The sequence below is a fragment of the Corapipo altera genome, unplaced genomic scaffold (genome assembly GCF_003945725.1).
Source record: "Corapipo altera isolate COAL_440 unplaced genomic scaffold, ASM394572v1 45, whole genome shotgun sequence".
In the NCBI taxonomy this organism is placed as follows: domain Eukaryota; kingdom Metazoa; phylum Chordata; class Aves; order Passeriformes; family Pipridae; genus Corapipo; species Corapipo altera.
The window spans coordinates 18,196,141-18,220,873 of NW_020884877.1; the positions used below are offsets into that span (position 1 = coordinate 18,196,141).

Here is a 24,733-nt window from a genome sequence, read left to right on the forward strand (position 1 = left end):
TACACTTTACCTTTTTTTCCCCGACTGAACTTCTAGAAAGGTTTTGGGGTTTTTTTTAGTTTTAACGCATAACAATTCAGTCTGCTTTTCTGTTTCTTTCTGTCTTTCTTTCTTCCTCCCTTTTTGTGTTTTTTTTTTTTTTTTTTTCCTTCTTCGCAATTCCCCTTCACCTTTAGCCGCATGTTTTCACTTGCGACTCCCCTTTCCCTCCCCTGCCTTTCACTCCCTCACCCGCAGCCCCGCTCCCGCCGGGGCCGGGCCCCGCCTCGCCCCAACCTCGGGGCCACTTTTCTCCTGGCAACAAGTGACGCGCGGCAGGGTGGCCAATGGGGCGGCGCTGGCGGGGCCGGGGCCGGCGGCGGGCGCGCCGCTCGGGCAGAGCGAGCCGGGCAGAGCGAGCCCGGCAGCGCGGCCGCTCCGCGCAGCCTGCGCGCCGCGGGGGGACCATGGCGCGGTCGGTGGGGCTCTGCCTGCCCTTCTGCGGCCTCGCCCTGCTCCTGCTCTGCTGCGCGGCCAGAGGGGGCCCCGCAGGTAAGCCGGGCGCCCGCCGTGCGAGGGGGAGGCGGTGCGCGGGGGCGCGGCGGGGCACGGCGGGACCTTCTCCGCCCCGGCCGGCGGCGGAGCGGCTGAGGAGGCGCTGGGACGGGCCTTCCGTTTCGGGCGGTCCGCCGGGCGGCAAAGTCCAACTACGTGGAAACAACCTGGGAAGCTTAGTAGGAACAGAGAAAAAGGCAGGGAAAAACACCGAATTTCCCTCACGGACCGTGCGCTTCTCCCGGGGAGGCGCGAAAGCCGGTGCTGCCCCGCCGGCCTCGGCTGCCACGTTCCCGAAGGTGCCCGCGGGGCCGGGGCCGCCCCGGGGCGGGCCGAGGCCTTTGGCCGGACACCTCGGGGAGAGGAATAACCCCGACCCGGGCGGGTCCCCGGCAGGGAGTCCCGCCGTCCCCGTTACCCTCCACTTTGTGCGCAGGGAGAGACGGGAAGGAGGCTTCCCCTGTCCGACAGAAAGCAGGTGGAAAAGTTCACGTTGAGCAAATTGTTGTAAGCCAAAGCCATGGCTTGGTGGGAGCTACTGGGAAGCAAGTTGAGCTCAGTTCACTAACTAGTTGCAGCTGACGTATTTTTTATATCCTATGTCAGTAACAGGGTAGGGTTTGTAGCTGAAGACGTCAAGTAAAACTTCATGGCCGGGAGTGTTGAACTGGACTAATTGGGTATTAAGAAATTGCTGTACAGAGAGATCTGATGAGACAACACCAGCAGTTTTTCTGTGAAGGTTTTAAAAAGTGATTTTCTACTTGACATTAGCATGAGGGTTGTGGGGGAAGAAGTGAAAGAAGATGTAACATGTTTTCAGCCTCTTCTCACGAGAAATCAAAAAAAAGGAAAAAAGTCATGAGGGGAGAATAAAAAGCAGATATAGTGCTGAAAGCACAGCCGTGAAAGGTACCACGAAAGTGGGTTTGGTTGTTAAAATGTCTTAGTTAATAGGCTGACAGGGACAGTTGGTTGAAATGTGCTATTTAGAAAAAGTCGCTGCAGTAGGTGGCTGACTTAGAGGTTCTTCTTTAGAGTGTGACCAGCTCAGTACTATTTAGATACTATTTGGCACTTACACAGAGAAAAATTCATGAGTATACTGGGAAGTAGTGGTAAAATTCACTGCATAACATCACTGAATATTTTCCTTGCTGTTCAGCCAAATCTATTATTAACTCATAATAGAAAAATGCAGTAGGAATGTGATTGACAGTGCATTGCTATTAAATACAAAGCACTACTCAGCAGATTCCTTATTTAAGCAGCAGAGAAATATCTTTGTGGGTCTGGGATGGCCAAGGTTCATATGAGCCTGGTCAGTGAAAGTTTTGTGCTGTGGAGCCATCTTTATGGTGGCATAGAAATAGCTTTAGGTTTTTTTTTTCATGGTTAGCTTTAACCTACTGCTGCTTGTCAGAAGTGTTGTACTGGCAGATGTGTTAGCTTGTAAGAGTAAGGTGATCCATATATTTTTTAAATTGTATACTGTGCTTTTTTTTATTATTTTTTAAGACATACTGCATCACAACTGAAAATGAAACTTGTCACAACTGAAAATGAAACTTGTCACAACTGAAAATGAAACTAGGGTGCCTATATAATTTTTTAAATGATCCTCCTACTCTCTGGTGGGATAATCTTTGCCATCTTTGGTGGTATACTCTTTCTAAAACCCTCTCCCCAAAGCTGTGCCAGTTATTGTAGTAATGCTGCAGTTGCACCCACAAACTGGTTCACACGTAAACCTGTCATGCTGTGTGTCGTACGTGATACGCAGTTAAAAAAACATAAGTGCTTACTAAGTGAAGATTATTATTAGTTACATTTTATGGTATCTGTAGTGTGTAACTTGTAGATAGGCATGAAGACTAGTTTCTTTACCTAGTAAGCTTGCAAAATAATCAGGGGTTGATCCAATCAGTATATGTTAAATAAAAAGGAAGAATTCTTATCAATAGAATTGGACTTAGAAGTCTCGTTTTGTCTCTCCTCTTGTAAAGACTTTGAAAGAGCTCTTTTTCCCTGGAAGTAAAGGGTACTCACTGAATAGTAAAATGTACTGGATGTGGCTTATACGAATGAGGTAGTTTAATGTGCGAACAGCAGTTGCTGTACTTTTCTGGTAGAATCTCTTAGAATGCAATTACTCTTTTAAAAATGAGCTTCCTGTGTAAATGATGCTGAATCATAGCCATATGTGGATATGTTTTTTGTTCTTATACAGGCAGCGATGTTTTTACCATTCGCCATGACAAAGAGAACAAGTGCATACGAGTTAAAAACTCGCGGATAGTGATAGATGACTGCAGGGAGACAAGTGAAGCTTTATGGAAATGGGTGTCCCAGAATCGCCTCTTTCACTTGGGGTCCAAGCAGTGCCTGGGACTCGATATATTCACAAAATCAGTGTCTCGACTGAAAATGGTTGATTGTAACTCAGAATTAATGCTGTGGTGGCGATGTGCTGATGCTTCCATCATTGGTGCGTCTCAGTACAAAGTGACTATCAAGAATACCTATGTGACTGCAAGCATAAATGCAACAGACCAGTGGAGAAGCAACAATTCCTCCAGTGATATATGTCGATACCTTTACTATGGTAAGTTTTTACAGGGGTTTGGAGATTTTTTAATTTGTTAAGGACTTTTTGAGTATGTCTGTGCTGACAAGTTAATCATGTGAAAAGACTGATCAGTAAGCAATAGAATGTTTTGCTGTAGAGAGACACTGAAATATGAAACTTCAGTGGTCTTTAATAAAAATAACCATGCACAACTGCAGAAGTTGTGTTATCAAGTGTCTTTCTTCGCAGGTTTAAATCCCTCCCACCGTATTTGAACGCAAACATACTTAATTATGAAATATCATACACCTTCTATCAGAACTGACACTGTCCTCTTCACCATCATAGGAATTTTGCTATTTGCAGAGTTTGAGTATATTTGCTTTGCTGGTAGCTGTACAGTCAAGTCCAGAGCATGCTGCTAGCTCGCAGCCTGCTGGACTGTCAGGAGCAATCCATTCGCTTTGGTGTGATATTCTGTCCACTTGCCATGGAAGCCAGTCTCATTGGAAATCTCATGGTTGCTGGAAGAAGTGGTGAAAGCTTGCTTTACCATATTTAAAGGCAGAATTTTCTTCGTATTTGAATTTTTCAAAGTGGCCAGTCTGAAGAGCCCAGTAGGCTCCAATTTGAAGTGTTTTCCCCCTCCTGTGTGTATTGATTCCTAGAGCCTTGTTGTGAAGGACTCTGTGCAAACCACCCAGATTTCAATAGGACAATGAATTTATCCCTAACTTACCAGGTTGGGGGAAACAAGTTTTTGCTGTTTCTTAGAAGAAAAAGTACAGAAAAATATTTTTGTATAATTTGTTTCAGTTCTGGCATTGCTGTATATTATCTGTAACAACAAGATACAGTATTTTAAGATCACAAGTGTGATTTGCACGCTTTTAAGTTAACTATGTCTGTACAAACAGAAACATTTTGCTGCCCTTTCCATCCCTGGGCAACTTGTATTTACTTCTTTTGTTCTTTTTTTTTTCCTGCAGAGGTTTATACCAAAGATGGCAACTCATATGGAAAACCCTGTGAGTTCCCCTTTCTGTATAATAAGACATGGCATCATGACTGCATTCAGGATGAAACCCATGGGGGTGGGAAATGGTGTGCCACATCTGAAGATTACACTCGTGATGGAAAATGGGGAATCTGCTTACAACCAGGCATGTTGGATTTCTAAATAAACATCCTAAAAGCATTCTGTCCCCTCACGTATGTGGGGCTCCACCTCAGTGTAGCATGTTGCTGTTAAACTGGTTAAAAGCTTTTCTATTGCAGCATTGACTTACTCTGCAGTATTTTTGATGACTGATATAAAAATCAATAGACCTTCAATATTCAAAAGTTTTTCTTTTGAAACGTTCGTAATGTTTCCATATAGTTGTGGTTACAAGTACCTTCTGCTTCCTTTAAACAGAGGATGGCTGTCATGATATCTGGGAACAGGATCCAGAGTCTAAAAATTGCTACCAGTTTAATACACAGTCTGCTCTTTCTTGGAAGGAAGCTTATATTTCATGTCAAAGGCAAGGAGGGGATTTACTTAGCATCCAAGATGCATCTGAATTAAGTTACATACAAGGTAGGTGTAATTATTCACATACAAATATTAGGAAATCTTGATAAATTAACATAAAGTGGAGGCAACATTTTAATTTCTGTCCTAAAATTCTGGGTTAAAACTTGATTGTACTTAAAATGTTTTGGTTTTCATTTGTGTAGCAAAACTAAGGTGCTGATCTCACTTTATGGTGTTTTTTAAATTTATCTGTGTGATTTCATTGTAACGCTTAGCTGTTCATATTTGTAATGAGGAATGTCCCCAGAATCTCAAATACAGGCCAGAGTGACAGTTGGTGTTTTAGCAGCATGTTACTCACTTGTTATGAAATTGTCCTCACTGATGTTCAGTCTTGGCCTGGAGGAATTATCCATGTGCCTCTGGGACTGTAAAACCGAATGAGAAACATCTGAAGGCATTGGGAGGGAAGGCTTGTGTGGATGAATTTCTCATCAGTTCAAGAAAGTTTGCGTGTCTGATTGTAGTAGCAATCTTTCTTTCCTTAAATGCATACCATTTCAGATCACATTTTTAATTTCAAGGAGACCAATAAAAGATGAATATTTTATACTAATGGTTTTCTTTAAAAAAAAAATCTCCAGCCAAGGATGACATTGCTGAGATCTTCTGGATTGGCTTAAATCAACTGGACGTTTCTGGAGGTTGGCAGTGGTCAGATCACAAACCTTTGAATTTTGTCAACTGGCATCCAGGTACTGATATTTCTGGTGGTATTAACAATATTCACAACAGTAACTAGTATTTTATGGGATTTTTTCCCTTTTCATTCCATTTTCAGAAGCATCTTTTCCTCCTAGCCAGTGAATCTTTCTGTTCGCATTCTATATTTATGACTGATTAGATTAATAAATCTCTAAAAATGTAAAACTTAAATAGTATCTTTGAAATCTGTTTTAGTAAAGAACCCACATCTTTCCTAGCTGCTAAATTTCTCCTCCCACTGATAGAATGGCATTGACTTTCCTCAGATATTATGATTGTTGGTGCATGCACAAGGACTGACATTACTTAGAAGCTTAACTTGTGTTTTTAAACTTCAGGGTTACTTAAATTTGTTTCAAGGTGAAGATGAAAGGAGTATAAAACCTTTGAAAAACCTTTTTTAATTACTCTAAAGTTCCCGGTAGTGTTGGTGAGACTCTTGTTTGTTAGGAATTTTCAGAATGAATTTGTAATATTTGCACAAATATGTCGTGGATATATATGAGAATCCTGGAGAAATAATGATCAGGAATACTGAAGCTAATACTGTTCTGTTACTCAAGCTGAATTTGAGCTTTTTTAAGTGGAATTCTCTTTTTTCCTTTACTTTCTAGAATAGTGCTGCAACAGGAATTCTGTGAAAAGTTGATAAGTGGTTTCTGTTACTTCTTTGAAAGCTTTACTAAGTAATTTCTGTGAGATTTTTTACATGTGGTCTGTCTTTTGGAAAGGTTAAGAACTTTGCTGCTTGTACTACTGGCTGCACCTTCTTCTGGAACTGTGATCACACTATAGGACTGTAATACAGAGCTAGAGGCAAGACCATCCTGAGCTACAGTGGCATAATTTAGTTTGCAGTCATAGCGTACATACTAACATTTACCGCTCTGGTGAAAATACTTTACCATACCCAGTACAGGGAGAGCTTGGGTGCTCTGTGTAGGTCACAGCCAAAAAGTTCTTTTAGAAAAGGGGCTTCAAGGAAAGCTGGGGACTGCAAAAAAAAGAAGTTATTTTCTGTGATATTTCTAATTTGGGGCCCTGCCTAAGATTTCTGTAAAGGTAAGGGTTATGGTTAGCATTGAGAGAAAGTGCGGAGCTGTGTTTGGAGTGAGGGTGGGAAGGGACTGCCAAAGGAACTGCCAAAGGAAACTGAGGGCTGCAAAAACAGTTCTCCCCTGAGATATTTCTAGTCTGGGAAAGTGCTTGGCCAAGTGTTTGTTGTATTGTAAATAGAACATTCCTCCTGGTTCTATGATTAAACATTGGAAAAGAAGTCCAGATTCCTTGATTCTGAAACTTTCTTAGAAAAAACTTTCAGCAGGACCTATGGTAGGACAAGTGCTTTCATTTGATGCAAGTTTTCTCAAATATAAGGTGCTGTAAAGTGTGTTATTCTTGTATTGTTAAGCAGTAGTAAAATGAAGCAGTTACTGCCTTACTGTTTGATGACTTGTGTTGTTCTGTTTTTATTTGTTCCTGTCTATAGATATGCAGAGTTTGTCCCCACTGGATGGGACTAGTTGTGTGGTGATGAATGCTGCTTCAGGTCAGTGGCAGAGTTACCATTGTGGGACTCAACTTCCATATACTTGCAAGAAGTCACTCAGTGAAGTTTCAAGCCTCCCAGGTAGGACAGTTTGCATTTTTGATTTTGTCTGTTAATATGAGTATAATGTTCGCTTATGGAGTCTTTTTTTTTTTCCCTCCACAAGCCTTCTTAGGCATCTCTGCCAAAACATTTTCTCAACAGCTTTGGGTTACTTAGCAGAGCAGAAGCAAACTCTGTTTCTCCAGTGTCAAGATGATGCATCACAAACAGTTTTTATTTTTTGCAGCTTTCTTGTTCACACATAAAGCATTTTGCAGCACAGTCCTGCCCTTTTCATCACGTTTTCCTCTATGGCTTTTGCCTTCTTTCTTGTGTTGCTGGAAGTCTGGAACTGGCAGTTACACCTTGAACCTTTTCATCTTTGCTTTAAGCCTGTTACTCTCACTCTTGTTGTGTATTAAAATAAAGCGGGACTTACCTGGGTCTTGGATCAAACTCTGTTGAATTAAAATAGAAGTAGTTAAATAACCTTACTATCCTTTGAAACCAGGCCCAGGACTGGGAATCAGAGTGCAAGAAGTGGTAGCTTGCTCAGTGTGTACTCTTTGCTGGACCCATAACAGCTCTTATGAGATAATTATTCCCTTCTCCTTACCTGCACACACATATACAGTCTTTCAGCATACGGTGTCCAGCTGTGACATAGAACTGCTTCCATGCTTTTGGACCTTTACCTTCACCTGGATGTCTAACCCTTCCTATATCTATGACGTGTTCTTCCATGCATGCTTTGGCCTTACCTAATTTCCAGGGCTCATGCTTGCAGAGATCTCCTGCAAAAACTTTTACTGGAAGGTAATTGTCCTTGGATAATGGGGAGGACTAGGGGATAAGAGGGATGAAGAAGCAGTGTTATGGAGGTGGAAAGTGTCATGGAGTGTCTCTGACTAAGGCATGTTCTCTCCAGCTCCCCCTGGAAAGGTGTGTGCCTTTGAGGAAAAAGTAGGAATCAATTTAAATTTAACTAAACTGGTTCAAATTTCCAAATGATCCCCTGAAAACTAGTTGCCAATAATAATTCTTTTCTGTTCTCTTGCTCCTCAGTGGGGTATGTGGAGTTGTTACCAGTGTATTATTAATTAAAAAACAAAATTCCTGTGATTGGAGTGTTTTATAGTGTGCTTTGAACCAGAAAGGCTGTTAGTATATACCTTTTCAGCATGCATTAAAACCAATTTGAATTCTTGAATATCTTGAGGAAAAAGAAACAAACATAAAACTAAGTATTTGTTGTGTGGTACAATCCTGCAATGACTTATCTTGATTTGTCATTAGTTGCTTTTAAAATCTTGCTTACAATTACTTTTGAACCTTTTGCTTACACTAAGGCTTAAGCTTAATGTAATGCATTCTTGCTTTTTACTTTCACTCATGCTAACTTCTTTCTCCTTCTGCCTACTTCATGGCCCAAAATATTATGAGTCCTCATAGTGCTGCTCTTTGAAGTCTATTTGTTTGACTAAACTGTGACCCTTTCTTAAAAAATTAGCTCTGAAGAGATGCTAACACATTCTGACTGCTGCATTCTGGCTGTTTTCAAGGTGCTGCTGGATTTAAAGCCAACCCCTTGCACTACCCGAAGTAAAACAAAAGCCTCTAATTCCATTTCTCTTCATTATTAGAGGATTGGAGACACTTGGATACTCGCTGTGATTCAGGCTGGCTTCCCTATGATGGCTCTTGCTACATGCTGATGAATAACCCGTCACCTTGGAGCATGGCAGATGAGTTGTGCAAAGCAAATAAGAGTAACCTCATCAGCATACACTCATTAGCAGATGTTGAACTGGTTGTTACAAAGCTTCATAATGGTGAGTTGAGATGGTTGTAAAGGTCAAGCACTAAGTGCTGCACACCACAAATTAGAAACTGCTTTCCATGTTCTAGTATAAGCTTGTCATGACCTCTTGCTTTTAAATGTAGGTGTTCATTCTGTAGGTGTACTGAGGCTGGTGCTGAATGTTGCTGTTCAGATCCAGGCCCTCTATGTTAGCTCTTGTTTTGATTTGATTTATTTATTTATTTACTGGGCTAACCTACTTCTAGTTTTTTAATACTTTGTGTTTAATTTTCTCATTCAAAGAGAATAGTAGATAATTGGGTCAGTATTTTGACTGCTGGAGCACTGAACTAATAAATATTATCTGCTGTCTTCAGTGTTACATCTTTGTCTACACTCGTAAAATTAAATTTGGTTGAGCTTCATTTTGCTTATGTGTTTGTTATTTCTGTTTGTGGATATTTTTTCCTTTTTGTTATGTTCTCTGTGAAACTCACAGTCAAGAATATAAGTTAAGAAACAAGATAATAATACATTGTGCTTGTCTCAAATACCTTTTTTCACTGTAAGAAAAAAAATCAGCACAATATAGTGATAAAAATATTAATTTTGCTGATGTCACATTCCTTTCCTATTAGTTTGAATATTATTTTGAAACTACAGTGTTGTCCTAATTTTAAATTGCAGATGCAGAAGAAGAAATGTGGATGGGTCTTAGGAATGAAGATGTACCAGCCTTGTTCAAATGGTCAGATCATTCGACTGTGGTTTTTACATATTGGGATCAGAATGAACCAAAAGTTCCTTTTAACAGCACTCCTAACTGTGTGTCATATTCAGGCAAGGTAGGAACACGGTGTTGCGTCGTAGTAGAGGCGACATGGATGTGTGTGAAAGCCAAGGAGGGGGATAAAGCACATAACTGATCTTGTTTCTGGAATAATCTTTAAAATACATGTAATCATTTTTCTACAAGCAAATTGCTTTAAATTATTTAACCAAAACTTGCTAGCTGTGTACTGGAAAGAATGGAAGAAATGACTCACAGCTCTGAGACTGTCACTACTGTTGGCCAGACAGTTGTCCTTGTCACTCTGCGTTTTGGGTTAATGTATTCTTGCATTCTCTGGTAGAGAGCTAGGAAGGAGGTAGGGCAAACTACTGAAAGGAAAAGCTGGGTTCAACCATCTTCAGGACCAATTTGGGCCACCCAGTCTGAGGATGGGTAGTAAGATACCTTGGTAAGAGGAGAGGACAGACACTGAGGCTATACAGTGTAGAAGAAGGAAGGACTGGGTGAGGGAAGGAGGTCACTAGGATATTGGGAAGCAGGTTGTATCCTATCCAGATTTAGCAGAAAAGTGGGGCAAGCCATTGGATCTCATGCGCTCGGCTCCTCTGAGCTGTGTCTAAGCTGCTTCCACAGCAATCTGAGCAGACCTCCTGCACCCATTCCCTTCCTGATCTAAGAGAGCTGGCACCACCCTGGCCTTTTCTTTCCCTTTTGGATGTGATCCAGAATCCTTCCATCTCTGCATGTGCCAGCTTTCTCTCTGCCTTGCAAACATGTGCCTATGTGTACAACCCAGGACATCTCACCCAAATATTTATGGTAGAGGCATTTTGGCTTTCCCCTTGTGGAAACTCAGCCCCTGCAAACATGGAAATTGAAAGATGTTAGAATTTAAAATATTTTTTTCCTTTCATTCTTATAGTTGGGACAGTGGAGAGTGAAATCTTGTGAAGAAAAATTGAAATATGTTTGCAAGAAAGAAGGAGAGATTCTGAATGAAACAAAATCAGATGAAAGATGTTCACTGGAAGAGGTAATAGCCTGCATTTCTTTTACTGTCACTTGGTTCAGAAAGCTAAAATCTGCCTAAAAGCACTTACTTCCTCTACTTCCATTTCATTCTTGTCCATTCAGTAAAATCTATGAAACATTTTAGTTGAGAAAGGACATGTGTATAGCATGAGCTGAATTTCAAATTCTCCTAAGCAGGCTCTGGATGTATTATCAGCCTGTTTATTGATGAAAGTATTACGAGCCTGGACCCAGGAGATGTTGTGTTTTATTTATTAGTTTGAAAAAACAAATTAGAAATGTTATTGATAACACCATTTGTTCTATGGTTTATGCTTTAAGTATTTTTTAAAATTTAAGATAAGCACTTTGCAACATAAAGATATTTAAAGATTGTTAACTGAGATTAGGTTTCTGTTACACATCACTAGGCTCTCATTTTTGTTCTGTGACTTGAATAAAGGTGGGAGGGGTTTGGCTGTTTTGCTTTTTTGGTTTGATTTTTTTTTTTTTAAGGTATAACATGTTACAGCACAAGTAAGGCTTAAAAAGAAGTCTCTTGTCTTTTGAACAAGCTTAAGATGGTATTACTAGCTACTTCAGAGTTATTTGGTTCAGTCTTGTGTGGCACATTACTTGCAACAGGAAAAATGTTTATCCCGTATCTTTCTTCCTGCGCAACCTTGGAGTACTTTTCACTGTCTTTTCAGAGACCTCTGGCATGTAGAGTTACAGCTTTTAGTGCTGTTCAGACACCAGTGGCATTGGTAGGCTAGAAAAGAGTTAACACATTAATGTGCCTTGAAATTTCAGTGTAAATATGGGCATAAGTGTTTGAATAATAGAGAAATTTTGTAAGTTCATCCTTTTTTTCTCAGAAGTAAAGAAACACTAGTAATGCCCTCTTAGTATTCCTCTGTTTGAATCCTGGCGTTGGTGGAACAGCATGAAAACTCCTATTGTTTTGAATAGGACTATGCTGTTGTCCTTGTGTTTCTCTCTGTAAATGCACGTAGTGGTCAGAAGACTCTGCACAGGCAAGCTAAAACAGTGGTGTATTTTATTCCTGTGGCTGCATTATTTCTTACAACTGTGAATCTGAAGAGTTGATGATACTGGACCTTGTATGTGACATGCTGCGACACACTGCATTTCTTTCTTGTTTATGATGTGCCAGCTTGTGGCATCAGCAATGTTGGCAATGAGTTATTTTCTCCTGTAGGTAATGCCTAAATTAGATTGTTTTGTACAAATGTGGTTTTTGTTCTCTAACCAGGGATGGGAGAGACATGGGAACTACTGTTACAGGATCGATAAAACGGAAGTTTCATTTGGAACACGGTGCAATCTTACAGTGATGAACAGGTAAAGCACATTTGTAACTTATGGGCAGGTTTAACAGTACAATCCTGGAGAAAAAGATCAGAGATTGAAACCTCGGTATGCTAACTAATGGTTCATAAAGAAAAAGTAGAGAGAGAATTGCTTTTGCTGAGAACTAGTGAAAACTGTTTTCCGTGGTGTGACAGTAGTAAACCTATAGTGTGAAGCCTTCTTGGAAGCATGAGAATTCCCAGCCTAGAGACCACATGTTGAGTACGGGACTGCCTGGACAACTGCTTGAACCGACTCATGTAGTAATATGCCTATTTTTCAGATTGTCTTGGTAGTTTCAGATATCTTTCAAATATTGACTCAGATCAATCTGTGAATTTTCAGATTTGAGCAAGAATTTATAAACAGTCTGATGAGAAAACACACCGAAGTTGAAGAAAAATACTTCTGGACCGGTTTGCAGGATATTAGCCAATCGGGAATATATTCCTGGGGTACAGTGAATGGGGAAAAAACTGAAGCTGTGACATACTCTAACTGGAATTCCTTGCAACCAGGTAAATTTGAAAATTAAAAAATACGTAAAAATACTATCCTTTTAGATTGAGCAAGCAATGGAGTACCATGTTACAGAACTCCAGGCTTGAAATAAAATAGTAAATCACAAATATGTCAGGTTTTTTTGGGAAAACCAGCCAATGGTTTTAAATGTGTTTTTCGTGGCTTTAATCTTAGAGTTTTCAGGAGGATGTGTGGCCATGTCCAATGGAAATTCTCTTGGAAAGTGGGAAACTAAGGACTGTAAAACCACTAAAGCATTTTCGATCTGCAAAAAATATATTGGGCAGCCCAAGGAGCCAGAAGAGCTCCCAAAGCCAACTGATCCCTGTCCCCCTGGGTGGCACAATGGATCAGGCCTTGCCTGCTACAAGGTAAAATGTTATTCCTGTTTGATTTTAATTGCTTGTTACTGTCTTGGAGCAAGTGTGTGGTGCATAGCTGCTCTGAAGTGTATCTTAAAGGTATTTTACACCAGGAGGGGGAATTGATGTTGATGCTACAGCATTCGCCCTGTGCTGCCGTCTCAGGAGCCTGTTGCTGTTGGAGGGTGCTGTACCCATATCATACCCTGCTGCCAACTTGCATGCAGAGACACCTGAATAGGGAAGGAAAGCACTTTGCATCACCTACCCTTGTTCTTTTCCTTTCTATACTCTTAACAGTGTAGACAGGAGAGATGGGATTTTCTCTGGTATGAGTATGGATATAAAAAATGTGCAGCCTTGATTGTATTTTACTAGTTTTGAAGTGAACAGTGGAAGTAAGCAACTGAACTATTAGCTTGAATGGCTTAAACAAGTTTGTATTTAGAAATGCAGGTTTTTCCCTCTATTAACAGTGAAAGTTAAAACTGAGACTGTTCATTGGGTTGTTTATTCATTATTTCTGGACTCAGTGTCTGCAATGAACTGTCTCTTGTAAACAGCTCATGTAGCAAAGTGGGGAATCCCAGATTGAATAACAAGAGTTTGGGCAAGCACCCCGAAGGGATAGGTCTAGCTGATGTGCAGCATACCTGTCCCATAGTTGATGGACATGACAGCTGGCCCTAGCAGATTCTCCAAAACTGTTGTTGACCAAATGCAGGATGTCTGTGCAGAGAGATCCAGCTGATGGGAATTGGCTTGGACTGAAACCAAGGGGATCAAGTGGAAATGTTAGCTGAGGTGTATGAGCCAAAGTTGCAACTCTGATGCATACAGGTAGCAAAGGGTGTGCCCAAGAACTTCTTTCACCCGCAGCACCCAAGCGAGCACAGTTTCAGTGAACATTAGGCTTTGCAGTTCATGATAAATTTGAAAGAACGGCATCCCTTAAAACTTACACTTTGGCTTACAGTTTTGGAATGACTTGGGTGGTGTTTTCTAAAATCTTTCTGGTAAAGAAAAACAGAGAAAGTCTGTCATATGGAGTATACTGAGTTTGAAATAAATTTTGTCAGCTAAACTTCAGTGTGGCTGTTGTCAAACAAACTGGAAAAAAAAATATTAAAAAGTGACGTTCTCTCCCTGTGGAAGTACCGATTATTAAATCTCAGGTGATCACATTTGAGTAGTACCAGGAATGTTTTAAAAATACTGTCACTTGTGTCATTTTCTGCTCTGATGTTTGGCTGTTGTGAAGTTCTTCCACAGTGAAAGAGTGCTGCGAACCAGGACCTGGGAAGAGGCAGAAAGGTTCTGTGAAGCACTTGGAGGCCATCTGCCTAGTTTTAGTCACTCAGAAGAAGTCAAGGCACTTCATTCTATCCTGAGAAAAATGATAAGGTAACAAACTGGCTGTGCTCTAAAATTTTGATTTCCGTTGCTTTCTGCAGTAGATCGCAAATGCTGCTGCTGACCCCGAATGGCAAGTATGAGACAGTGTGCAGCAACTGTGTTTCCCACAGTAAAAACAGCTAGATGTGGCATTTGAACTGCCTTGCTGGAAAATGTCAAGGGAATACAGCTTGGGTAAATATTTCACATTGCTAGAGGCAATGTGAAAAGAGAAATTTATGTAACGGAAGATATTCAAAGATATTCAAAGCAAGTTAAGTCTCTTGTTATAATAAGTATTTCCTTCTTTATGTTGAATTTTGGCACAGCTAGATGGTAGTTGTACCTATTCTTTACTGATACATTCTTAAGAGACAAATTATTATTCCAGTTTTGCAGATACACCTCATTTTTATTCATGAAATATTTTATTCATGCTTCCTGACTAAACTGGGTGCTATCTTTTGAAAATATGCATAATGTAGTGTCCAGCAATCTGGTTGGCAAGATCCCATTTGGCATAACTGCAATAACACTATATGGGCATTAGATGGGTGGGCTGAGTTTTCTGGTATCAACAAATGAAATGCTACATAATTTATGAGTTTAAACCTCTATTTTTAATCAAATGAACTGTCACTGCAAAGCTTTATTAGGCATTGGTGTGATGTCAGATCCTTGTGTAATATGTTTTTTTTGATTGACAGCCTGGTTTTTCAGAACTTTTGCCAGCTTAAACTCAAATGCTGCCAGTTATGTGATCTAAATTTTCTCATTAACAAACTAAATCAGGATTATATCAGAAGCTGCCAGCACACAACACTGTGATTAAATTTTAAAACCTGATGACTGAAGAGAGGCCTTCTTGAAAAGACAGTGGACTTTTTTTAGAAGTGCACAAGTCATGAAAATTGCTCAGTGTTTATGTTAAGAAGAGAAAAAAACAAACTCATATGCTCTATATATAGATAGTTTCGCTTGTGTAAAAGGCACTTGTGATTTCTTTGCTAAATTGACTGAAGTCCCTGAAATAAAAATCAGTGCAGAAATTATTTATAGCTATAGATCTTATTAGACACTTTTGCAATTACGTATTTTGTTTTAGTGTACCTAATCTACTATGAAATGTGAATAGAGAAGTAACATTTTATTGTCCTACAAGTACTTATAACTGCTTTTCAGCTTGCAGACCATCTGAGGTATTAATTATAGCTAATGACCATTTTTTTGTTAGTAGTTTAAAGATGGAGACTTCTGTCTTTCCAGGAAGTCAGCTGATACACAATGCTCCTGCACTTCCCATACTTCAGAAAACTTGAACTTAGTCTGAAAGAAGGAAAGTCCCAGTACTTCAATTTTATTCTACCAGAACTTAAGATAAGGGACGACATACTGAGCCCAATATAAATTGACTTTGCAGTCAGCATTGCAGTGATCACACATGTCAAATATAACTGAAAACACAGTATTTTCGTCTGAGCTAACCCCTTTTTCAGCACTTCAGAACCTTCTGAACTGGAATACTACATATTTGATATTGCCTGAAGTATTTTAAATAATGTTTGTTTGTGTAGGTAATATAATTGCTGAAGATATTTATGCTTTTATATTACTCAGAGGTGGTGTTTACATAGCATAATTTGGAGGTCAAGTGTGAGGGGTAGTTTGTCTGAAACTTAAGCTCATTTGAGAAAGGAGATAGGAAACCAAGTGAATTATTTTGCCAAGAAGGAATAACTTAGCTAACTGGGAGAAATCTTCCTAAGGGAATGTTAGATGTGATTAGCTGCTGGAGTGCGCTGGCATGCAGTTTGTTCATAGTCCCTGTATTTAGTCAGTGCAAACTCTGACCTTGAGTATTCATTCAGTGCATTCATTTCAGCTTGGGGAAGGAGCCACACCTCTGCTCTTTTGGTTTCGGGTTTTTTCCCCTTGCACAGTTCTCTGGTGACTCATTGAGAATTATTTGTTTTTAAATGTTAGCAAGAGTCAGTTTGGTTCACCAGGAAAAGGGCAGCTTGCCTAGTCCATTCTGTTCTTTACTCGGATTCCACCTTAGAGGCAAACAAGAGCTAGAATTGCTCCAGCCAAGTCAGGCTATTGCCATTGGAAAGGAAAATGAACTTTGCCTGCCAGCCTTCTCCTGTCTGGAAGAAATAGGAGAGAACCTTTTTTCACTTGAAGGGACATGATACAGGCAGAACAGATCTGGTTCGGTTACTTCCATTCTTTTAGGACTGTGTTTTTGAGCATTCTGCAGCTTATAGCTGGCAGCAGCCCTGGACACAGGGAGGGTAATACCTTGGATTGGTTAGAAATAACATTTCAGTGAGGACACCTTACTAGAAAGAAATCAGTTGCCTTTTATATGAACAGTTCTACTGCTGTAATTGTTCTGAATCAAGAAAGCCTCATGAATACTTGAGTTTGAAAGAAAAAACTGATCTTAACATGCTGGGCTAAAACAGCAATAAAGCTGAAATGCAGGCTGTAGTAATTGCATTATTTCAGCTTCTCTTTTCTTCCACTCAAGAGTAGGTAATTAGCAGGATGTGATTTAGCTAGTGCAATAGCCTGTTACAGGGGGAAGAACAGAGGTTTAGATGGGATTCATACATAGATTTAGGCCAGTGCTGCCAAAGATTAAATGGTGCCTTAAATTGCACCATTAATGAGTTGGCCCAGATGTACACATTACCTCACGTCAAGAACTAGATTGACTTACAAGCCCCAATAGCTTCACTTAGGCTCCTAATCTTGTGTTGGAGCTGACATAAAGGACAGAAAAAATAATTTTTCTATTTTAGCAGTTAGAATACAACTAGAAAAATTACTGGTTTATAGTCCCTTTACATCAGTCTACACAGTATTTATCCACTCCTGTAGAACATTGACTTTTATGAAGTTTTAGTTCTCTGTGAGAGAAAAGCCACCAGTATTCTGCAGGGATTGCTGGAGATTTAGGATCTTTCATTGTTAATCAGTGTGGAGTCCATTGTAAAACACAAATTGCACCTATTTTTAGGTTAAAACTCAGGATAATCTAGGTTTTAGAGACAGTTCCAGGAGGGTAGCTCAAAGAATACTCTGGCAGTGATAAATCCATTTTGATACAAATCCATAGGATGGATTTTAAATGCTTTGCAATGAGAAGACAGATGCCTGAAGCGCAAACAAATTCCATGCTGCAAGCTTAGTTACAATAGAGAGTCTTAATTCGTATTTTTCTTAAATAGTTGCTGGAATTCTTTCCTGTGATGAGATGATAGTATAATTTCAGAGGACTATCAGAAGGCATAAAAGTACTGTCAAGTATAGTGTAGTAGTTGCTGAATTAGTCATGGTCATGTCTGAACAGTTCCAAAAGAAGCAAAATATGTACATTAATGTGTAAGAGCCTAGTCAGCTGAAAACGTGGTTCTGTTTGCAGGCCAGTAATTGTTAAGTGGGAGAATAGCTAATTCTTGACCTGGCACACTTTTTTTTTTTTTTTTTAATTTAAATCTATTTATTACCTAAAAGCCAAATACAAGTTGACAGACTTTGAAAAATTGCTCTAGGTTCTCAGGTAATTACTGCAAATTACTGCAAATCCTTTTGAAACAAGTTTCTCAAATGGCTGATGTTAAAGAGAACTCTACCAAATAAAATACTATTGCCCTTCTAGGATTACATGTACTTAGCCCACATACTCTGGGCTAAAGTTTTTCCTGGTGCTGCACCATCAGTATTTTCAGGCTATTCAGAGTCTTTATGGTCATGTGTAGAAAGCTAGTGGCACAGCCTTATCAAAGACTTTCTTAACATTGCCTTATGATTTCATAACATTGCTTGTGCAGGTAAGCCTGGGTCTGAGTCCATCCCTCCTTGTAATAAAGTCAGTTTCATAAACTTTCCAGCACTACTTTTTTGGGAGCCTTTTCCAAACTCTGACCTCTGCTGGTCAGACATCTCTTTCCATTTTTGAGCCTAAATTTATTTCTGAGATGTGGTTCATTCAGACTTGATGTCCTTTTTGCTCGAATAGCTCCTCTTCTTGGGGGTTTAGTCTCCTAAAATATTATAAAGAATAATTATATTCTTTTCCTGTCTTTCTTTGTAAAGGCTAGACAAGAAAATCTTTAATTCTTATTAATAGCCTAAACTCTAATTTCCTCAAATGTCCTGTGTTACTTCTCTGTATTTGATACAACATGAATTTATGGAATTAGTACTCCTGATACAGTTTTACAAGAGCCCTGTACTGTGGCATTAATACTTCGCTATTGCTGTCAGACCACTTTGGTGAGAGTACCTGTTCCACAGCTCTTTTGCAGTAGGGTTTCATGTAGGGTGTGATTGCATAGAACACTCATGGTCTTTCTCCCCTCTGCTGCTTCCATGTGATAGTGTCATTCAGAGAAGTGTCTGTTGCCTTTCTTGGGCAGGGGAGCGGATTAGAGTGAATTATCATAAACTTCAGTAACTAGCACAAAATCGATACTTTGAGAAGTTGCAGTACAAGGCTAACCTTGCAGTTTGACTATCACATTTAACTTTGTTATAGCATCTTTAGATTCATAAGCAATAGCAAAGAGTATGGTAAAGGTTCTTACTGCAGATTTGAGTATATACATTGTAAACCCATTTTTTCAGGCAACTTAGTATCTTGGAGCACAGTTGAAATTTTGGATTTAAGTATCCCTTGCTTATGAAAAGTGAAGAAGAGAAATTTAGAAAAAAAGACAGTTCCGACTGGACTGTAATTTCTATTGCCACTCATTTATGCAACCATTGAAACTGATGGTGTTAGATGCTTATTTAAGTCTGTACCACATTTATGAATGTGCATAATTGAAATAGGTGCCCATGTTTGGTTTGTTTATATCACTGACAAAGCTGAGGGAAATATGATGCCAGTTGTGCTTTGTGAGTAAAAAGCTTTTGTGTGATTTGAGGAAGAGTATATTTGAGCTGGTGGTGGAGAGAGAAATGGCCTTAGATGGACAAGAGAAAGAGAACCAAGGCATATAAACACTCTGTGTATGATTGTGGAAGACAAGTGTAGAAAAGAGACCTTTACATCAAGTGACAATCGATGAAGTGGTGATTCAACCGACAAAGGAATTATCTGAGTTAGTTAGTTTTCTTCTGTACAGAAGAGGTCCTAGTCCTTATACCTGTTTTCTCTTTGAACTGCTACAACTTGCAGTAGTAAACCTTTGTTTCTATGATCAACAGCTGGTTGATCATAGTATTGCCATGACATAGGTCAATCTTTTTATTAAATGTGCTGAACCATATGCTTGGTGTAAGATTTTTATCTTGTTTGTTTACAGCAATGACAGATGGGTATGGATTGGAATGAATAAGAGGAGTCCAGATTCTTTGGGAACCTGGCAGTGGAGTGATGATAAACCCGTAAGTTAACTTTTAACCTGGAAACATGATGTCCTGATTTGTTTCAACTTGGCTTGAATTGAAAGTAAATTGATAAATATGTTAATTAGAATATGGCAAATCCTTCATTTGACTAATAATTCAGAAGAAGATTGTACACTTAAGAGCTATCATCCAGGTGGATTTCCAATTAAAAACATATCTTTCTAAGGTTAACTTGATTTCTGTCTCCATTATATTAAAATACTTAATGTAGCAGTAGTTAATAGAAATATAGTAGTAAACATCTAAGAGCTGATGGAGAGAACAAGGTGTCTTCTTGGCACAACAGAGGGGAGGGTTTATCAGTTCATCTCCTTGATATGTCAGACTTCTCCAGAAGTATCTTCCTCAATGTAATTGTTTTGTTTGCCTGAAATTGTGAGTTCTTCCCTCCACACAATAACAGATATGGAGACTCAAAATTGATAGAGTGACTGCCATTCATCACATATTTTAAAAGTAATAAACATAATGGGACCTCAGGTTTGAATGGTTTTCTCTTTGGTTTACCATAGCAAACAGTGCTGATTCTTTCATCCTGTCCATCACCGTGTAGGTAACTAGTGTTGTTATGCCACTTGAGTATCTGGAAGATGAATATGATACAAGAGACTGTGCTGCATTAAAGGTTAGTTTCAAGATTTTTAATAACAACATGCATATTTTTACTTGGAAGTACTTGGAAAAAATACTTTCTCCAGGCGTATATTGAATTTAGGTTGAGATGTTTTCTTAACATAGTGAAAAAGCTGGTAGTGTTCCCTTTATCAGTCTACACCTGTTATTAATTATCCTTATTCAAATAGCTTTTTGTGAACCAAGCACTGTGCTAATGATAACTTTTCATAAGACTTCTTTTGAACCTTTTTAACTACAAAATATTTTAGTAACAATGCTGTTTGCTATTACATAAAGCCATACATACTATGTATCTCTAGTATATTAAACTCTTAGGGATGTATCATGACATCTAAAACAAAAAAGCAGAGCCCTACCTGTAACTTTTAAAATCTAAATTAGTTTTTCTGAACTGCAAATTAAGAAAAAGTTTGAAACTTGAAGTAGGGGAATGCAGTAGCCAGGATAGAGCAGGTGTTTGTGTTTATTTTGCGTATTTCCTTGTTTACTGGTGAAATTGAATGTAAGTGCCGTGTTTGTTTTTAATTTCAAATATCAGACCTCTGCTTAATTCCTAATTATGTTCTTTGTTACTTAATTTAGTCTTGATGGCATGAGTTTTAAAATGGCCTTTAACTTTTTTGAAGCATCACCTGACTTTTTACAATATCATTCCAATACCATCCCTTTTAATATAATTAGAACCACCTCTGCTTTTAGGACTTAATAAAGGAAAGGATAATTGCATCCCTTTGCTTCTGCTCTTAGCCATTTCCCTCAGTCTCTTCTGCTGTGTTCATTACCCCAGACTTGAGAAGCTGGTTCAGCACTGAGCTCCTAAAAATTTTAGACTAAGGAGAACAGTTTGAAGGGGATGCTGTGAATGTAGTAACTTCCCTCTCCTACCTGCTAGTTATAGACATGTTATTTCACTAGATGATAAGAAATTCTCCTTACTGGAGACATCAGCAAGAGTAAAGTCAGTTCTTTAAGCTTGATTGTAAGAAATAATCTTAAATAAGAAAGAATATTTCTGTACCAGTTTCAGCAGAAATGAGAATCATTTCAGGGGAACAAGTGGCAACAGATAATTTAATAACAAGCATCTATGAGATCCTGTGTGCCACAGAAACGCTAAGAAATAATATTGCTAGAAAAGATTTGTATGTAACTGACCTTAAGCCTTTACCTAATTGCTTCATGTGGGGAGTTACAGTTGAAGTTACAGTTGTATCTGTTTAGTTTTTGCAAAATATACAGTAGGACTAACAACACCATAAAATACACTGACTTTGGCAAAGTACTTTTTTAATAGAGTTTAATTTTACATTTCAGAGGCCTATGCTGCGCTAACTCTGTTCTCTGTTTCTACTTTTATACAGACCTCCCAGTTTTCACGGAGGTCATTTTGGAGATTTTATTTCCATGAAGGCAGAGACCTGGAATTTTACTTCAGGCCTTTTGATTGTGAAGCTAAACTTGAATGGGTCTGCCAGATAACAAAAGGTAAGCTGCAGTTACATCCATTTGTTCATATAAAGAGTTTTTTACAACTGAGTTGTTAGTATTGCCCAATAATAGATATTTCAGGGGATGAAGCTTTTTTGTTGTGGTGAGATACTGGTAGATACACTACTTAGATGCTTGTATTCTGCTTGAGAGATTAAAAAAACCCAGAGATGTTTAAGACAGAGATATGCAATACTCCATTAATTTTACATCAGCTCATTTTAAACTATTAAACCTGTGTGTGATTTCCTTCTCCTTTTGTTTTTTCCATCACGAATACTGAGAAATATGAGTACTAACCATCACTTCCATTATTGGTGGCTACAGTCTTGGTAGAAGGTGAACTCAAAGTGACAATTCCTTTTTTCCTTTGGACAGGTAGCACTCCAAAGACACCTGAGTGGTATATACCAGGTAAATGGACTTGTTGTGTATTCTTCCACTATGGTTGTTTATACTCACTGTCTTTTATTAGTATTGTTACATTGCTACTGCAATATCTGTTTGATACCAGGAAAGGTTATGATAGACAGAATTTGATTCTGAGAGAGTTTAGAATGCAGTGTTGACTCTGTCAAACTGAGATTTCTTACTACATTCAGAAAAGGATTAGTTTTTCAGAATTGATTTCTTACACATGTGGTGTTTCTTCTGCGTAGATGAAATTGGAATTCATGGAGCCCCACTTGTTGTTGATGGAGCAGAGCTGTGGTTTGTACCAGATAAGAATTTGAGCTACCAGGAAGCTATTTTCTACTGTCAAAAAAATGATAGTGATTTAGCCTCAGTGGAGTCTTACCCTAAACTCAGGACAATACTGTCTCAAATAGAAAAGGTAAGGTGGTGTAATCTCTTTTAACAGTTACTTTACACTGTAGGGAAATTTTCTTGCCAGGTTTTCCAATATAACAAAACGTTAATCCCTAATTTCTTTCTTTTTCCTTTTGGCCTTTGTAGTTCTCAATTATACTGAAAGGGAAAAGATGAATTAAAAGAGAATTATTTTAATGGCAGCCTTGTAAAAAAATTTTTAAATTGAAAAGTAGACTTAAAAGCATGAAAAAAACCAAATCCCTCCAAATGGAGAAAAAGTGTCATAACAAGACCACTGTATAAGCATCTCATTGTCTGCAAATATTTCATTAACAGTTGTACCAGTTCTTAATTTTATGCACGGGACAAGACATAATTTTTCACCTCATGAGAAGATGTAATTATAAGTACATGATGGTCTGATAGGCTTTGCTGAAAGGGGTTTGTGGTATTCATAGCATGAAAGTACACACTTCTAAGGAATCTTACAAAAACGTGTCAATACCTCTGTGACTAATTTTGTCATTGCTTTATCTTTAGTAGAGTCTGGAGCTCTTTCTCTGTGGGTTATAAAATGCTGGGTTTTGGTTTTTTTTCCACAGTTATCAAACAGTGAACAGAAGTGGTGGCTGAAGTTTATTGATTATGGCTACAGCTATCATTCACCGTATGTAGAACAATTATAAGATGCTTTATTGCAAACTTGGTGTGCTTTTCAGGAATACAGTTAACCAGAATAGTTGATTCAGAGTAATTTAATAATAACTGAATTAATAATCTGTTTCTTTTACCTCTATCAGAATCTCTGGATTTTGGGCTTTTGGGGTTAGAGACCTTAGTCTTGTCATGGGAATCCTTTAAATCTGTAGTCCTAGTAGCTAATGTATTCCCTTGATCTTTAAAATGCTTTTATTGGATTTTTAAATCCACTTCTATATTCTGTTAATACTTGCAGAACTGACAAAACCAAAAAGCCCTGTCTGTTGACTTTGAAAACATGTGAGGAATACCTGAGAACACGGAATAGGAAATTGGTTTAAAACATCAGTCTTTCAGTTAGGTAATGCCAGAGTCTTGGAGGGCTTTTGGTATAGTCCTGGAGAGTTGAGATGACTCACAGCAAGCCTTGCTTCATGCTCTTCATGGCTGCAGAGAAGATTCACTGGCGTCTTAGAAGAAAAGTCCTTCACTTTCCAAAATATTATAGAAATATACTACTGTGAAAAGAAAGCCAGAGTTATTGCCCATTTCCCTCACTTGTCCTGACAATGTGCTCTGATTTCAGCATGGTGATAAATAACCTCACTCTGCACATCTCAACAAAGTTAATTTGAGCATGGTACATACCTACTGAACCTACCATGTATTTATGCCTAGTCTAGTTTTTGTAGGGCATCTAGAAACAGTTACCAGCCCAAATTTCTGTGTGCACTGACTCTGTTGCTATCAGAGTTTCCCCTTGAAGGTCACATTGGATTGGAGATTAAGTCTGAAATATTTATATCCAGTTTACAGTTATTTCCACGCTTCCATGATAGATTCCTGAGAGAATGCTGGTATGTTTCTCAAAAGAACTGGTATAGAGGTAAGGCCGTTTTAATTTTTTTACCCCATCTGTCATTACTATATTTATTTTTTTTAAAAAAAAGAAGTAATTACCATTCTGCCCAAATTCTTATATTGGATGCAAATGATATTGAATTAGGAGTGAATGGCTTCTTCGTGATAATCTGATTGAATTTTGAATCATTTATTACCTCCTCATGGTAGAAGCCATGGGTAATATTTCTTGATGATCAGAGGCAAACCTGAATTCAGATGACAAATTTTGATGACTGATTGTCATTCTTTTTGCAACATACATTAATTAGGTAAAATCTTGTTTTGGTGGCTACCTTTCTATGTTTATGCTATGTATCCTGAGCTCTGGAATTTAACTCTGAGAGTTGTGTTAGTTAAAGCAGGTTTGACTGCATACTTGCAACCATATATACATCTGGAGGTGCAAATTTCCTCCACAAAAAGTGGAGTCATACTGTGAAAGCTATACAAATTAGTGGAAAAGCCTGCTGGTGGTACTTGAAGCTTATTTCCTTTTTTCAACACCGTTTTATATTGGGGAAAATCTATAACCTC

At 38.7% G+C, this 24,733-nt stretch overlaps 1 protein-coding gene across 3 annotated transcripts in view; it reads left to right on the forward strand.

Annotated features, from left to right (window-relative positions):
* The first annotated feature begins 421 nt into the window (after positions 1-421).
* The window catches only part of LY75 (lymphocyte antigen 75), a 43,813-nt gene continuing 19,501 nt past the window's right edge, over positions 422-24,733 (forward strand). For 2 of the 3 annotated variants that reach the window (XM_027637523.1, XM_027637525.1), the window contains exons 1-20: positions 422-531; positions 2,765-3,139; positions 4,093-4,266; positions 4,521-4,685; positions 5,267-5,377; positions 6,877-7,017; positions 8,622-8,810; positions 9,467-9,624; positions 10,495-10,605; positions 11,860-11,948; positions 12,303-12,475; positions 12,654-12,850; positions 14,103-14,245; positions 19,555-19,636; positions 20,214-20,285; positions 21,658-21,781; positions 22,163-22,198; positions 22,444-22,619; positions 23,200-23,264; positions 24,106-24,182. In XM_027637523.1, the coding sequence (XP_027493324.1) occupies positions 447-531; positions 2,765-3,139; positions 4,093-4,266; positions 4,521-4,685; positions 5,267-5,377; positions 6,877-7,017; positions 8,622-8,810; positions 9,467-9,624; positions 10,495-10,605; positions 11,860-11,948; positions 12,303-12,475; positions 12,654-12,850; positions 14,103-14,245; positions 19,555-19,636; positions 20,214-20,285; positions 21,658-21,781; positions 22,163-22,198; positions 22,444-22,619; positions 23,200-23,264; positions 24,106-24,182 (2,743 nt within the window). In that variant the 5' untranslated portion in view covers positions 422-446. Of the gene's footprint in view, positions 536-2,764; positions 3,140-4,092; positions 4,267-4,520; positions 4,686-5,266; positions 5,378-6,876; positions 7,018-8,621; positions 8,811-9,466; positions 9,625-10,494; positions 10,606-11,859; positions 11,949-12,302; positions 12,476-12,653; positions 12,851-14,102; positions 14,246-19,554; positions 19,637-20,213; positions 20,286-21,657; positions 21,782-22,162; positions 22,199-22,443; positions 22,620-23,199; positions 23,265-24,105; positions 24,183-24,733 lie in introns of all 3 variants that reach the window. The other variant, XM_027637524.1, reaches the window with a different exon arrangement.